At 46.2% G+C, this 14,955-nt stretch overlaps 1 protein-coding gene across 5 annotated transcripts in view; it reads left to right on the top strand.

Annotated features, from left to right (window-relative positions):
- Positions 1–14,606, top strand: part of PRDM16 (PR/SET domain 16) — a 337,046-nt gene extending 322,440 nt beyond the window's left edge. For 4 of the 5 annotated variants that reach the window (XM_088136702.1, XM_088136703.1, XM_088136701.1 and 1 more), the window contains 6 exons: positions 641–718; positions 3,633–3,802; positions 7,333–7,507; positions 9,735–9,965; positions 11,287–11,461; positions 13,176–14,606. In XM_088136702.1, the coding sequence (XP_087992828.1) occupies positions 641–718; positions 3,633–3,802; positions 7,333–7,507; positions 9,735–9,965; positions 11,287–11,461; positions 13,176–13,310 (964 nt within the window). In that variant the 3' untranslated portion in view covers positions 13,311–14,606. The remainder of the gene's footprint in view (positions 1–640; positions 719–3,632; positions 3,803–7,332; positions 7,508–9,734; positions 9,966–11,286; positions 11,462–13,175) is intronic. The other variant, XM_088136705.1, reaches the window with a different exon arrangement.
- Positions 14,607–14,955: the final 349 nt, after the last annotated feature.

Genomic DNA, 14,955 nt, shown 5'->3' with positions numbered 1-14,955 from the left:
GGGAGAGTGCCTCTCATTCTCCTTGCTTGTTCGCCCCCATTCCCATCATGCCAGCTGGAAAAGTCAACCAAGATCCCCTTCTTTTTGGGGGGGCAACCGTGCAGGTCCAAAGACAGTGGCAATAGGACGCTGGTGCCCAAATCAAACCACCTTGTGGCTTCCTATGGACGTGATTTGAAATTAGACATAATTTCTGGATTTCTCCACTCAATAATTAGGGGAATAACAGACTCCTGGCAACTGTCTCAGTTGAACATGATTCTTCCAAGCAAGAGTCTCCCCAAGTCTTCTTTAACGAGATTGTTGAAACGAAAGGGAGATGTTACCAGAATTTCAGCAACTGAACCATTTATTTCCCAGTTGGAGCTAATGTATTCCCCAAGGCATTAGGATTATATTTTTCCCTGTTTTTTGTTTTTGCAAACAGATTTCTTGTGAACCAATGTTTGTTGCATTGATAACCGAGATGCCGGCAGGTAGCTCTTTACAAAACCAAAGTCTGAACCCTAATCTTGAATGTTACAAAAAACATCCTAGCATTTAGAGGAACTGGACAGGGGAGCCCAGAGACAGGGAGACTTTTCTGACCCTCGTGGAATCACAGGGGCAAGAAACAGATTTATTTCTTTTTGCCTTCTAGATACTGTGGTAAGATCTTTCCGCGTTCAGCAAATCTGACAAGACATCTCCGAACACACACAGGGGAACAGCCTTACCGGTGAGTAAAAATACCGTTTGTGGAATTTATAAGCAGAAGGATTTAGGGCAGGCGTCTTAATAACACGTTTCTTTGTCTGTAGAACTTATTGTTGCAGGATTAGAGACATGATCCCTATAGATTACTCCGCAATTCCACAACAGGGTAGTCAGTAAGGAAGTGAGGCCACCATGCCTCAAAATAGAACCTCTGGAAGAACAGGCAGTCTACCTTAGCTATCTTCCGAAGGTTCGTTCAGGAGCAGATTCGTGAGGGATCTGTCCTTAGGGTGGCCGTCTCGTTTGGCTTGCATTCGTCCTTTTGAAATAGCTTTGGGCACCTGGTCCTCCTGATTTGAGGCCCCCACATTTCTGTTCACCCCCAGATCCAAAATATGATAGAATGATTCAATATTCTGGTTGATGTGGAGGTGGGGGAAGAGATGGATGTTGCTACAGGTGGTACAAAACTTTTTTCTGCTGCCATTAAAGAACCAAATCATTTCACCCCTTCCCTTCCCTTCCCTTCCCTTCCCTTCCCTTCCCTTCCCTTCCCTTCCCTTCCCTTCCCTTCCCTTCCCTTCCCTTCCCTTCCCTTCCCTTCCTTCCTTCCTTCCTTCCTTCCTTCCTTCCTTCCTTCCTTCCTTCCTTCCTCCCTCCCTCCCTCCCTCCCTCCCTTCCTTTCCTTTCCTTTCCTTTCCTTTCCTTTCCTTTCCTTTCCTTTCCTTTCCTTTCCTTTCCTTTCCTTTCCTTTCCTTTCCTTTCCTTTCCTTTCCTCCCTCCCTCCCTCCCTTCCTTCCTTCCTTCCTTACTTCCTTCCTTCCTTCCTTCCTTCCTTCCTTCCTTCCTTCCTTCCTTCCTTCCTTCCTTCCTCCCTCCCTTTCCTTTCCTTTCCTTTCCTTTCCTTTCCTTTCCTTTCCTCCCTCCGTCTCCTTCCTTCCTTCCTTCCTTCCTTCCTTCCTTCCTTCCTTCCTTCCTTCCTCCCCTCCCCTCCCCTCCCCTCCCCTCCCCTCCCCTCCCCTCCCCTTCCCTTCCCTTCCCTTCCCTTCCCTTCCCAAATAATGATTTATGTTCTCCTGCACAAATCCATCTATCTCTGAGCGTAGACTCCAAAGTGCCTCTGAGAGAACGTTCAGCCCAATGCAAGATCTCTTTTTCCTTGCAAGAACTTGCCCAAAGTCTCTCCCTCCACACCTTGCTCCCCCCTGATTCGAGTCCAAATCTCTCCGTGAAGTTCTTTGCTTTGAATAAAAACAATGGCTTCTGTGTTTTTTTTTCTCCAGCTAGTTTCACTCTGTTTGCAAATAAATAAATTGTTTTCACTGTTTAAAAAAAAAAAAGAGCCTGTGGGGATTAGTTACCAGGGTTGTGTCGCTGAGTCTGCATTTCCATCCTTCTGTTCAAACCTAAGGCATGTCTTGCAATGGGGGGGGGGGGGGATCTCTCAGGGGCTCTTTTGGGGATCAGGAAGTTGGGACAGTGATGGGTCAATTTGTAATGGGACAATAAAAAAAAGCCCACTTTACCCCAACAGCAATTCTACTGAAACTCTGAAAAGTGATTGAAAACTAGAAACTTCCTACCTTAAGAAAGAAGATTGGCAGCTGATTGAAAGACATATCACAGGACAGTATTAGTTTAAACTTTTGCAAATCAATAAGCCTTCCCTGTTTTCATTTTTAAACAAACCCTGGTCCTCTATCATCTGCAAAGTGGAAGAACAACCATTTCTTTAATAACTTATTTATAAAAGCTACCAGGATTAAATTAGCGACTGGATCCACACATCACGCTAAGCTGTAACGTGGATTGTTTGCTTTCGGTTTCCCATCTGGGAATCCAGGCACGAACGTTTCGGCTTGAATGCAGTGTGTGAAACCAATTGCAGTTTGTTTTTTCAGCAAAGAAGCCAGCCATGCCTTAGCACAACGTCCGAACTCGACTGTCATTTCAGAACCTCGCAAACTCATTCTGAACCAACCGCTGCTGATTGGGCTAAACCAATTCCCTTTAGCAGCAATTTGAGACTCCTGCAAGTTTTGCATGCGAAGGAAAAAACTATTGTTAGGGAGCAAAAGGGATGCAGGATGAGAGAAAAAAATGTGGAGGGCTTACAAGGCCACCTTAAGCAACAGGCAGTGTTCTTTTAAGGAGAGTTCATATTTGACACTGTAAACCTTTCTCATTTCTCAGTTTATAAGGTCCCCTCGCTTCCCCCCCCCAAACAAAAAACTTTGGGAAGAGTGTTTTAGAAAGGTATCTCTGCTGGTTCCAAAAATAATAGGACAGATATTTTTGGAGAGCTGCTGTGTTTCTAGTTTTTGCGCATTTGGAAAGTATGCACCCAGACACTTTCAGAGTGAGCAGGCAGGCAGGCAGGCGAGAGAAGAAAGAAAGAAAGAAAGAAAGAAAGAAAGAAAGAAAGAAAGAAAGAAAGAAAGAAAGAAAGAGAGAGAGAGAGAGAGAGAGAGGGAGGGAGGGAGGGAGGGAGGGAGGGGAACCACTGTCAGCTAGGTCAAAAAACCAAAGGATTACAAGAACTGGCAAAACGGAACATGAAAAATTATTCTTAGCACAGGTGATGCCCCAGGCAAAGGCTAAACCAAATTTGGCAAACTGCACTGCCAAATGTGGGTGGATTTCATTGCACTTGCTTTGCTCTGAAGAGCCAAAGACTTGGACTGAACCGAGTTTGGCTTCTGCCTGCATTTTCATCCCCTCTTTATGTGTCACAATGCTGCCCTCTTGAGCAAACGTGGAGGACGTGGAGCCATTAAGGGTTTTTTTACCCCTAAGCCCCTGTGGTTCTTTTAAATATGATTATATGTAATAATCAGGGTGGCAGGAGAGGAGATTTGACAGACCTTCACTTGACAGCTGGGCCTTCCACCTCCAAGGGCTGTTGACCCCACCTCTTCCATTTTCCTCGCCTCCAGGTGTAAATATTGCGACCGGTCCTTCAGCATTTCATCCAACCTTCAGCGTCACGTCCGAAACATCCATAACAAGGAGAAACCCTTCAAATGTCATCTCTGCAATCGATGTTTTGGCCAGCAGACGAATCTGGACCGACACTTGAAAAAACACGAACACGAAAACGTTCCAGGTAACGGAGCCTTCACCCTGGAAGGATCCCACAGAGATGTAATCAGAAACTTTCCCGTCATAGTCACTGGTTGCTTATTTAGCAAGAGTTGGGTAAAAATTACACACTGGGCTGTTTTCACATTTCCACCGCTTGCTTTCCCAACTATTAGCTCCCCTTCTCCCTTCCGTTCTCTTTCCATGTCCCTCTTCCCTCGGAATCTTCTCCTTTTCGACAATTCCCGCACACGAATAAATATATTTTCTTCCCATATTCCCTTCTTTAACTATGTTGCCTCTCTTGGCGTTGAAAAAATGCGGTTAAGAGATGCCTCCCCTTGGCTAGGCTTCGACTGATGATTTTAATATTTACTAGAGAACTCTGTGACCCGTTTGGTCAGCCTTGGAGGGAAAAAGAACGACCATTAAATTTTAGGCTGACCATATTTTTTCTCCCCCAATGCTGGACGGTCCCATGATCATCTAAGAAGATCATGATTAGAAAAATAATTGTAGTAGCAAACGAATTTCAGTAAGAAGTCAAGATTTATTTACTTAAACAGAGAAACAGAGTAACCACGGGCAGGCAAAAAAAGCAGTGGGAGCAGGAACGGCTTCTGACTTCCTGCCAGCTTCCCCATTGACCTTCCTTGTGGGAAGCTGGCAGGGAGCCTCGGAAATCACAATCAGGTGGCCGCGAGGATGCTGCGACGGCCACAACTTTGCAAACAAAACTGGTCTGAACATCGTGGAAATTTCAATTTCACAGGAGCCATGAGTCCCAGATTTTTTACACATTCTTTAAATTAGCGGATTTGAGGGACGTTGATTCAAAAATTGTTGCGGCATAATGCCCCGTTTGGGCTAACTTCAGGGGACAAAGAAACAAATAGATCAACACAACGAGGGGGTCCTCCTGGACTCACAACTCCTGCTTGAGGAGCAGGTGGCAGTCATGGCTTGGAGGGCCTTTCCACAGCTTCACGTTGTGTGCCAGTCGTGCCCATTCCTAGATCAGAGGGACCTCATCACTGTCACTCATGCCCTGATCACCTCCCGTTTGGATTTCTGTAATGCGCTCCACCTGGGGCTGTGTGACGGAATGGTTTGGTGAAGGCCGCGCTCGGGGAGATAAGCATTTCCTTAGCCCCCAGAAAGAGCGTGGGAAGGTGAAGAGCATGAGACTGGCACCAGCCTAAGGAATTCGCGGTGTTTGTTTGCTGGCTTGGAGAGTTTAGATTCAGTCTGGACAGATTTCTGTCTTGGAGGTGGAAGCTAATAAATGCAACAGAACTGTATCTGTACTGTCTCGTGGAGTTCTTTGGGCTGAACCTGACATCAGTCTCACCAGACTGAATCCAAACTCCCCAAGCCAGCAAGCAAACACCGCGAATTCCTTAGGCTGGTGCCAGTCTCATCCTCTTCACCTTCCCACGCTCATTCTGGGGGCTAAGGAAATGCTTATCTCCCCGAGCGCGGCCTTCACCAAACCATTCCATCACAGACTGCCTTTGAAGAGTATCCGGAAGCTTCAGCTGGTGCAAAATGCAACGGCACGGGCAGTTATGTGTGCCCCTAGGGTGGTACACATTACACCTCTGCTCCGCGAGCTGCACTGGTTGCCAGTTTGCTTCTGGGTCCAATTTTATCCCCTCCTGTTTTGTGTGTTTTTATTGTTTTTTATGTGTAGCTGTCTTAATGTATTTATTTTTTTAATTGTTGTACGCTGCCCAGAGTCACCTTGTGTGAGATGGGCGGCTATATGAATATGATAGATAGATAGATAGATAGATAGATAGATAGATAGATAGATAGATAGATAGATAGATAGATGGGTGCATGGGTGCATGGGTGCATGGGTGCATGGATGCATGGATGCATGGATGCATGGACGGATGATAGATAGATAGATAGATAGATAGATAGATAGATAGATAGATAGATAGATGGATGCATGGATGCATGGATGCATGGATGCATGGATGCATGGATGCATGGATGCATGGATGCATGGATGCATGGATGCATGGATGCATGGACGGATGATAGATAGATAGATAGATAGATAGATAGATAGATAGATAGATAGATAGACAGACAGACAGACAGACAGACAGACAGATAAAAGTTTTAGTAGTATATAGATAGATTTAAGGATTACTTTTCAACTGTTTTCAACTTGTCCTACCATAGTTTTGTTTCTCAACTCCGTTAGCTATCCTGAATGCTCCCTAGAGCAGAAAATCAGTATAAACCAACTGCCTCAAGTCACTTAGATGAGATGGGCAGCCATGCCAATCAAATAAATAAGAATAAGAATAAGACAACAAGCATTCCAAAATGCAGGGTAGTGCATTTTTAAAAAAGGAACTCAAGAAGGGCAAACAAATGGGAGGTAAATGAGCTTGGATCCACATCTCTGTTTGGAAAAGTGGGGTCTGGTTGATGTTAAAGTTTGGATTTCCAAAGCAGCTCTTGTTTTTCTCCGCGTCATCTTTTCCACTTTCTGCCGCTCGTTGTACAGCTTTTCGTTAAAAAAAAAAATCAAACAATATTTACATATCAATTTTGGGTAATATCAGATGAAGAGAAGATCGGTTGCATCTTTGTGGATCTATCTGTTTTGTATATGTGAGGGCATTATTGCATATTGTTATTATATTACTATTACTGTTGCTCTGCAGAAAAGCATGAGAGACATCAAAATCAGATAAACCGTAGCGGTAAATTCCTGCACAGGGAAGGGGCTGGACTAGATGATCTCAAGGTCTTTTCCATCCCTTCCATTCTCTGATATTTATTGCTGTTGTTGCTGTTGTTATTTTAAAGGCATAAAGTTAACAGTGCACAACTCATGAACATTGACCATGTCTTGAAGATAAAAATTTGCCCATCCTAGAAAAATATTTAAACTTGTCCTCTCTGCTCCCTATATTCTTAAGAAAGCCCTATTTTGGGTTCCCCCCCTCAAAGGGCCTCCTAGTATTCCTCTTCTGTGCTTTACAAGAGCAATAAAACTTCCAAACCCTGTTTGGTGTGTCACGTACTGACTCTATCATCCCAAATTCCCCCCCTGACATTCCCCATAAGTTATAAATGGAATCATGGGATCATAGGGCTGGGTGGTTGGAGGTCATCTAATCCAGCCCCATGCCCAATCCTCATACCATCCTGGACAAGTCAAACAAATTCTTGACTTCTCCTTTCCTTCATGGTCCTGTTTGGTTTCTAGTCTCAACACCAACGAGGATGAAACCTTCCTCTTCTGTCCTATCCCATCAGGAAAAGAGGACATCCACGCATCAAATGTCCATCTCCATCTTCAGTTATTAACAACTTCTTCTTCTTCTTCTTCTTCTTCTTCTTCTTCTTCTTCTTCTTCTTCTTCTTCTTCTTCTTCTTCTTCTTCTTCTTCTTCTTCTTCTTCTTCTTCTTCCTCCTCCTCCTCCTCCTCCTCTCCTCCTCCTCCTCCTCCTCCTCCTCCTCCTTCTTTTTCTTCTCCTCCTCCTCTTCTTCTCCTTCTTCCTCTCCCTCTTCTTCTTCCTCTTCCAGTAAGCCAGCATGCCGGCGTCATTACAAACCACCTGGGGAACAACACGTCCTCACCAGCCTCCGAATCAGACCACCATGCACTTTTAGACGAGAAAGAAGACTCCTATTTCTCTGAAATCAGAAACTTTATTGCAAATAGCGAGATGAACCAATCGACGGCTTTAGCAGAGAAAAGGTAGGTGAGATCACCAATAAGGGTCTCATTTTCGGTTCCCCTCATCACCTCAATTGGCAAACTTTCACGTTCAAAGTTTGCACTCAAATGTGTGTGGATTTGAGGCTTTCTCTAAACATTCCAGCTGCAATTTTTCCTCACGCACAGTCTCATGGCTAAAATTGACACGTGTGCACCCAGCCACCCACCCACGCCCAGGCACACATGACCCGTTTGTCTTAGTTTGATTAGACTGGGTGACAAGATGCTCAGACTCACAGGAACACATGTATTTCCCTGCTCTTAATTTTTTCAACCTCTGATTGCTGGGGGAGACATTTAATCTGCCAAGGCACCCCCCCTAAAAACATAGTCCATTTAGGTTTTGCACATATCCAGCTTCTCATTGTGCCACACCAAAAACAATTAATTATCCTCCTGCTAAAGTTTCCAAAGGCTGTGGCATTGCCCCGCCACCCCCACCCCCATTTATTTATTTATTTTCCCATGGAGAATTCCTCCCCGATTCCATGCCAGATTCCAAAGTCTGGCTATAACTGAGTCCTAGCTCTTAAGGAGTTGGCATTCACTTTCTGTCTGGAAAACATAGCCAAGCTCTCAGCTGACTTAACTAGGGCAAGCTGTCAATGCTTGAGCGTTAACAATTTCAACATAGCAAAGAGAGCGATGTCACTCCAGTTCAGAATTCCCTAACTTGGGCTGGAAATGCCTGCTGCTGGTGGGTGTTTTCCTTATATTCTTCTCTGGCCCAGAATACAGATTTCTGGGAATCTTCAGGTTGACAAGGAATCCTGGGAAAATCCACTTACCAGGGCGTCAGAAGACGCAACAAAAATGTTGGGCATCACAGATACAATATTTTTGGAGGGACATACAAAGCTGGTGCTCGCCTATTAAAAAAACACAACGGCGTGTAGTTTTCCAGAGTAGATGCAGAGAGAAGAGAGAACAGGAACAGGAGGAAGAACCACTATCAAGACAATAGTCAGATAAAAGAGGACTGAGAGTCTGGGGCAGGAATGTAATCTGAGAAAATGTCTCAGACGAGACGCTCCCTGGTTCTCACAAAAGTAAAGGAAGGGAGGGTGGAAGCACATTCAGACTTGCAAGCTTTGGCTACTAAAGCTTTACTTTTACTGTAAAGCTGTAGTACCGAAAGCTTCCAAGTTACAATAAAAGCTTTACAATAAAAGCAGTACTGACCTATATAACATTGGGTTCCTAGTCTGATCTACCTTGGAGGGCTTACAGTATAAAACACTCCTCCTTGTGTATTCAGCACCCTGAAAATACATTTCCCAAAACACTCATTGCCTGTTTTAGAGTTCTAGGAAGAAAAGGCTTCTTCTCAAGAGTTGAGAAGCCCTGCAACGCCATGGATCAGTGCAATTCAATGGCTCAGTTCCCACAGCAAGTTTTCACCTGAAGCCTGGATTAGCAAAATGCTGTTGCTTTGTCCACATAACAAGCTATGCCCCAATAAAAAAAACCATGGTATGTTCTTAACATGATGCCCTGATTCACCCAACCCCATGTTAAGACAATGGATTCCCACTATATGTACTCTACAACCCTGGTTTAACACGATACATATGCCCAACTCAATGTTGATCCTTCCTTCTAAGAAAACAGTGAATGGTGGGCCCATGTGTTTGAGAGGATGTGTTAGAGAGAGGAATTTAGGAATTGTCATGCAACCTCAGTCTTCAACCATTGGTTGAAATTATGAGTCCCATCAAGAAGGAGACAGTGTAATCCAGAAGAAGTAGGAGTAGGGACATTAGATCATTTCACAGTGATTTTTGTTTTCTAAGAACATAACAAAACCCACAGAGCTTTCCTGGGACTAACCAAAAGCCTATTCTATTCTCCCACCATGGTCAGCTAGATGTTTCTGAAGGACAGCATAAACGTCTCTGCAGCTTTCTTTCTCTTCTTGAGGTGATATGGAGCCATTATAACTACTAGAAATGTTCATTCTCGCCTCTTCCTAATTCTCTTCCAAAGACAAATTCTCCTGTCTCTTTCAACGTGAGGAAAGTCCACTTTCAAAATTTCTTTCCAAACAGATTTCTGTTCGATCCCCAGGGAATGTTTCCATTGGATCTTCTTCAGATCAGGCAGGAAAGGCAACTACATTCAGAGCAAGAAACGGTTGCCTTCCAAAGAGAATCTAGATTTCTAGACCTCATCCTGTCTTCTAACCTTTGCGGTCTCCCCCAACCAGGCCTGAAATCCAGAACGCCGACGGCAGCGCCCAAGGCCACAGTCTTTCGAATGACAAAGTCGAAGACGTCGATGAGGAAGAGGACGAACTGGAAGAGGAAGACGATGATAGTCTCACGGGGAAGTCTCAAGACGGGACGGTGTCGCCAACCGCTGAGCCACAAGGAGGGTATGAGGATGAGGACGAAGAAGAGGCCGCGTCCCTTACCATGAGCTTTAACCGCACCCAGAGGTGGGTTTCAACTATCTTTGTGGGAGGAGGGGACACCTGCTTTTCTCTTCCCTCATTCCATGCCCCAGGGAACCATGAGTGAGTCATTTGGGGCTGGCTATAGCGTCAACCCTAGACATGCCATTCCCTTCATGAGGAACAGGCGTGCCAACGTTTCTTTGGCTGCTGGTCAACTACAAGACATTTCCATGGCCTGCAGGCTCAAGCTGGTGTATGCAGTTCATCCAAGACATCCAGCAGTCCTGGGAAACACATTACCCATGGTCCCCAGATACCCTAGGCATGTCTTGGGTGCTGGGAGATTTCCAACCATCACTGGATTCCAAATCATGTCATCCGGCACCCAACGGGGACGAAACCCTGACACGAGATGGGGTCACCCCTAGTTCCCTGACCTTGCTTCTGCCCTGAACGTGTGCCACTTCTGGAGACAGTCTCCTCATTCTGCACGTTAGATCCTTCTTAAATCCAGGGATAACTAAATAATCGTTCCACCTCTTGTCTGTTCCGGGAGACGCTCTGGCTAATAAAGAGCACAGAAGACCTTCCTAGTTAGGCTAATAAAGAGCATATGAAGGCTTTTTTTATTTCAAGGGTCAAGCCAAGATGGGCTTCTACATTCCCACAGTGATGTTCTAAAGTATTTGCCCCAAGTGGGCCTGCCCAAGGTATCACCTACATTATGTCTCAGCTTTACGTCCCTGGTCTGTACCAGGAAGTGAGATGTAGATTTTTTTCCTCTCGCCTTCGCTGACTTTGCCCTCAATTGCCCACAATTGCCATTTGCTTCCACTTTCTCGAGTGGCCAAGGCATTTCCCTTACGAGCACTTGAATTTTCATTTCATGGAGGGCCAAACCTCGAAGCGCATGCCTGCCCACGGTTTGAGAAGAGCCACCTGGGCAACCCGGGGCAGGAAACGGGGAATGCGAAGAAGCAGCAGGATGAAAAAAGGGGGGAAGTGGAAATGACGTGCCCTGTAAAGTTCTTCCTTCGGTACATAAAATATTTTCACGCAAAGGGGTGGGCGAGGCAGATGCAAACCGTTCGAGCCAGAGTGCCCGATCTGGGGATGTCCGCAGCGGCAACCCCCTTGTGTAATCCAGGCGCCCGTACCCGCCCCATGCTTTGTGATATTGTGTTCAGTGGCCATGTCCGTCCGCCAGTCCGTCCGCCTGCCTGTCTGTCTGTGTCGCTCACCCTCCCGTTCATCTCGCATGCGGCTCCGAGGAGCTCCCCCCTTGGCATTTGCATCCCCGACTGTCTGCAGCCAGATGGACTAACAGGTCACCCTGCTTTCCCCCTCCTGGTCCTTGGTACAGGTGTATTGAGGAGAACGAAGCCGGCTTGTTAGATTTGGAACAGATGTCGCAGTTTGGGAAGGGGCTGGACCTTCGCAAGGCCTCCGAGGAAGCTTTTGAAGTTAAAGATGTGTATAATTCCACCTTAGACTCGGAGGCACTAAAACAAACTCTGTTCAGGCAGGCTAAAAATCAGGTAGGTAGATCCTGGGACTTTACCCTGAGTTTTGGAGCAAGGCTCGCCCGTTTTCCTTTTGGTCCACCAAGCACTGAGATTCTGGAGCCCCCACTTGGCTTCCATCCTTGGAAGCAGTTCCAATTTTCATCAAGATTAAGGAGATGCTATGGTCCGTCCCCCCCCCCCACACCCCTTCTCATGCCAGAGGATGTGGTCTAGCTTGAGGCCGAACTACCTGAGCAAGGTGCATTTCCTGCCCCGCCTCTCCAAAGTCTCCTGGGGATTGAACCTGGCTTATGGGTTCTAAGAGGCATCTGTTTTTCGACTTCAATCTTGCGGCGCTTGAGAATTTCTTTCGAATTTCTTTCGGGGGTGTTTTCAAGGAGACTTTACTGTTGCGAAATGCCCTGGCTGGTTCCGTCTCTCCAAAATCTCGTGCACTACTCCCGCTTCCCAGTCTGTGGAAGCGTTGAGATGTCTTCCCTCCGGGGTTGCATGGAAGGGTGGGAAGTCAGGGAGGCTGTGCAGCAAAGGACGGGTCACCACTAAGCGCAGGTGCCTTCTAGGGGTGAGAATTTCTCCCAAATACTCTTCTCCTTGAAAGAACTTTTGGCAATCAAATTCTTTCAGTGGAGTCAAGTGGTAGGGGGACAAATGCCGAACAAAATTTCAGCAGGATGCCCAACCCTTCTTCAGGAACTGGCATCCCTGTTAAGCCAGTTCCGAGTCAATAGAATAGCCCTTGACGAGCGATGGCAACTTCACAGAAGAAGTCTTCTGTTGCCTTGGGGGGAGCGGGGCAGACACCATTTTTATCTCCTTTTCTGTTTAGAAAGAGAGGTCATTTTCTGTTCCCATGCATGTCTCTTGTCTTTCACATTATTTAAAACTAATATATACTAACTCTTTATCAATGTTCTGCTATCTGTGCCTCGTTTTGCAATCTTGGGCTTGCATTTGAGAAAGAGAATGGGATTCCAAAATGCATATTCCCCCTCTGCCACCAGATGACTATTCTCTTTGAGGACATAACACTCCAAAGGGAGACCACTTTTCCTTTTCCTTCTAAATTTTGTCTTTTGTATCTCAGGACTCTGTTATTTGTTTGGAAACTTATATCTTTCGGTTCTCCCGCAAGGAAACCGCCAATCAGCTTTCCCTGTTCTGTAATCAATACTTGGTTCTTTAGAAGGGACCTTTATCATTTCATAGATAAATAAAATAAAATAATTTAAATTAAATTAAAAAATTAAAATAAAATAAAATAAAATAAAATCTGCTTTAAACCAGATCTGTTCCAATTGCTGTAGCAACCAGTTCCAGATCTTTGAAACGTTTTAGAGAAATTGCACACCAGATTCCTTGGTGGTCAACTTCTGTTTAACAACTATCAGGTTAGAAGGGGGCCCCTGAGTCCCTGTACCCAAAATTGTAGTTTAATGGAGATGTTCAAATTAAGCCAGTTTTCTCCATCTTCAACCAGAGTTCAAGCATGTTTGCACTCTGCAACGCCCACAATTCCCTGCCTCTGAGGCTGATGGGAGCTGAAACCCCCAACAGCTGGAAGGTCCCCCCCCCAACCCCCAAATCCTCTGTGATTCCGGTGCACACAGTCCACTTGAGGCAGATGAGAAATCTTGGAAATCCCGGCCCCGGATTCTGAAACAAAGATCGGATTCTCTCCTGTTGACAACCTCTTTCACGTGCTGTGTTTTCTTCTGTCGCTTCATAGGCTTATGCAATGATGTTGACCCTTACCGAGAACACTCCCTTCCATCCTTCCTCCCAGAACCCTCTGGATGCTTGGTTGAACATGGCTGGAGCCACTTCCGAGCCAGGAACCTTCAACTCCATCGGCCACCTCTGAGAAGTTCGAGGAGGCGCCCTGCCAGGATCCCAGCGAGGAGGCCAAGGTGCCACCCGTTGGCCTCTCAGCCCTTCCGACAAGTGGAAGATTGGCAGAACGACCCTCGGGACACGGCCACTGGCAGGAGAAACCCACCATGGACAGCTCATTTCTCGATTGGTCAACCCCCACCTAGCAGCCCCAGGACCTCACCGTTGTGTAGCGCATAGTGGGAGCGCATTGGCTTCCGGTGTGGGAAATTCCAGGTGCATTTGTGGGGGACAATCCCCGTACTAACCCTCTCCATGTTACAGACCATGTTGCTGAGCCATCAAAGATGCACTTGTACACAGACCCCAACCCTTCTCCCCTCGAAGCCCGTAGGCCCACCTGTCCAGGACTGCTACGAAGACGGTGACCTTCTAGACCAAGATGTTCGAATGAAGTCACTGGAGGCCCCCGCGATGAGGACAATGTTGACTTTCTCTGCCCTATGTTGTTCTCCTCACTTTAGGTCCATGTGCATTCATCGTGCCCACCCCGCTTCCTCCAGGGTCTTCCTTTGAACAATGAATTCTACATTTCCTGCGTCCGATGGACACCTTCCCAATCTTCAAGTCCACGTTCTTCTTTCACGCCCTGTAACTCTTATTCCGTGTCTCCCTGGCCTTCAACAGGCCAACTCCCCTCGCTGCTTCCCTTAGGCCCAGCAGCAGTGTTTTCTGAATTGAGGAACCCCAAAGACGGGGGTAGAAAGGTTATTTTGGGGGGCCACTACCCCCCCCCCCACGTTGTCCTCCAGGTGGGAAATGGCTTGTAGATTGGAGGCAAAGAAAGAATTCGTGTTGCTCCATTCCATTCTCTCCGATTGATCCCGTTTAAGAGAAGGCAGACTTGGTTTGGGGGGGGGGGAGAGAAACTCATCAGATGCCGTGCCAAACATTTCTCAAAATGTTCCCCCCACCCCGAAAAAAAGGCTTTGGTTTTCCCCCCTTATTATCCGAGGGCTTAAGAACTCCTTTTGAATTTCTCCAGGAGACGATCTGGATCAGGGTGCTGGTGCTGGTCCTAAATTTTCTTCCCTGTTTTCCCATCCCTGGCTGTTCATTCTTCTCCCCCCGCCCCCCTTGAAGAAAGTTCCAGGGGGGATTAACCCTGAGAATTTCAGCCAAAATAATCAGCAAATGTTCTGCAAAAATTCTCTTCTTCTCTGAAAAAAAAAAGAGACCAAATTGTCTTTCATCCCACTTAATAGGAACTAGTAGAGAAACATACACGGTCGTTTTTCTGCCATTAATAAACGGTGGTTCATTCGAACTGTGCACTCTTTTTTTCCTTCCTTCCTACCCATTTGGTCTTCTTTCTGTCAGAGCCAGGAAGATTCAAATACATTTCAAATTTTGCTTGGGTAGATTTACGGGAGCCAGGGGCCTCTCTCGTCCCGGGCTGCGAGTGTAGCGTTGCACTTGTGAGTGTAAGGCCTTAGTTTGGATATCAGAGCAGCTCACAGCCCAGGGAGCCAGAAAATTTAATTTCATCAGGTATGCACTTTTTCCCTCTATTGAAAAGGCAACCTTTCCTGTTAATTCCAGATGTAAGGACAGATGTGCGCAGATGATTTCAACAACGGGAGCATTTTCATTTTGGTTTACATTTTCGGCTGTTC

The sequence above is a fragment of the Python bivittatus genome, unplaced genomic scaffold (genome assembly GCF_059951505.1).
Source record: "Python bivittatus isolate LINGU-HERP-01145 unplaced genomic scaffold, Pbiv_v1 ctg000090_np1212, whole genome shotgun sequence".
NCBI classification, from domain to species: domain Eukaryota; kingdom Metazoa; phylum Chordata; class Lepidosauria; order Squamata; family Pythonidae; genus Python; species Python bivittatus.
Note: the sequence above shows the minus strand (reverse complement) of the source record. Positions and strands in the feature narration are given on the sequence as shown.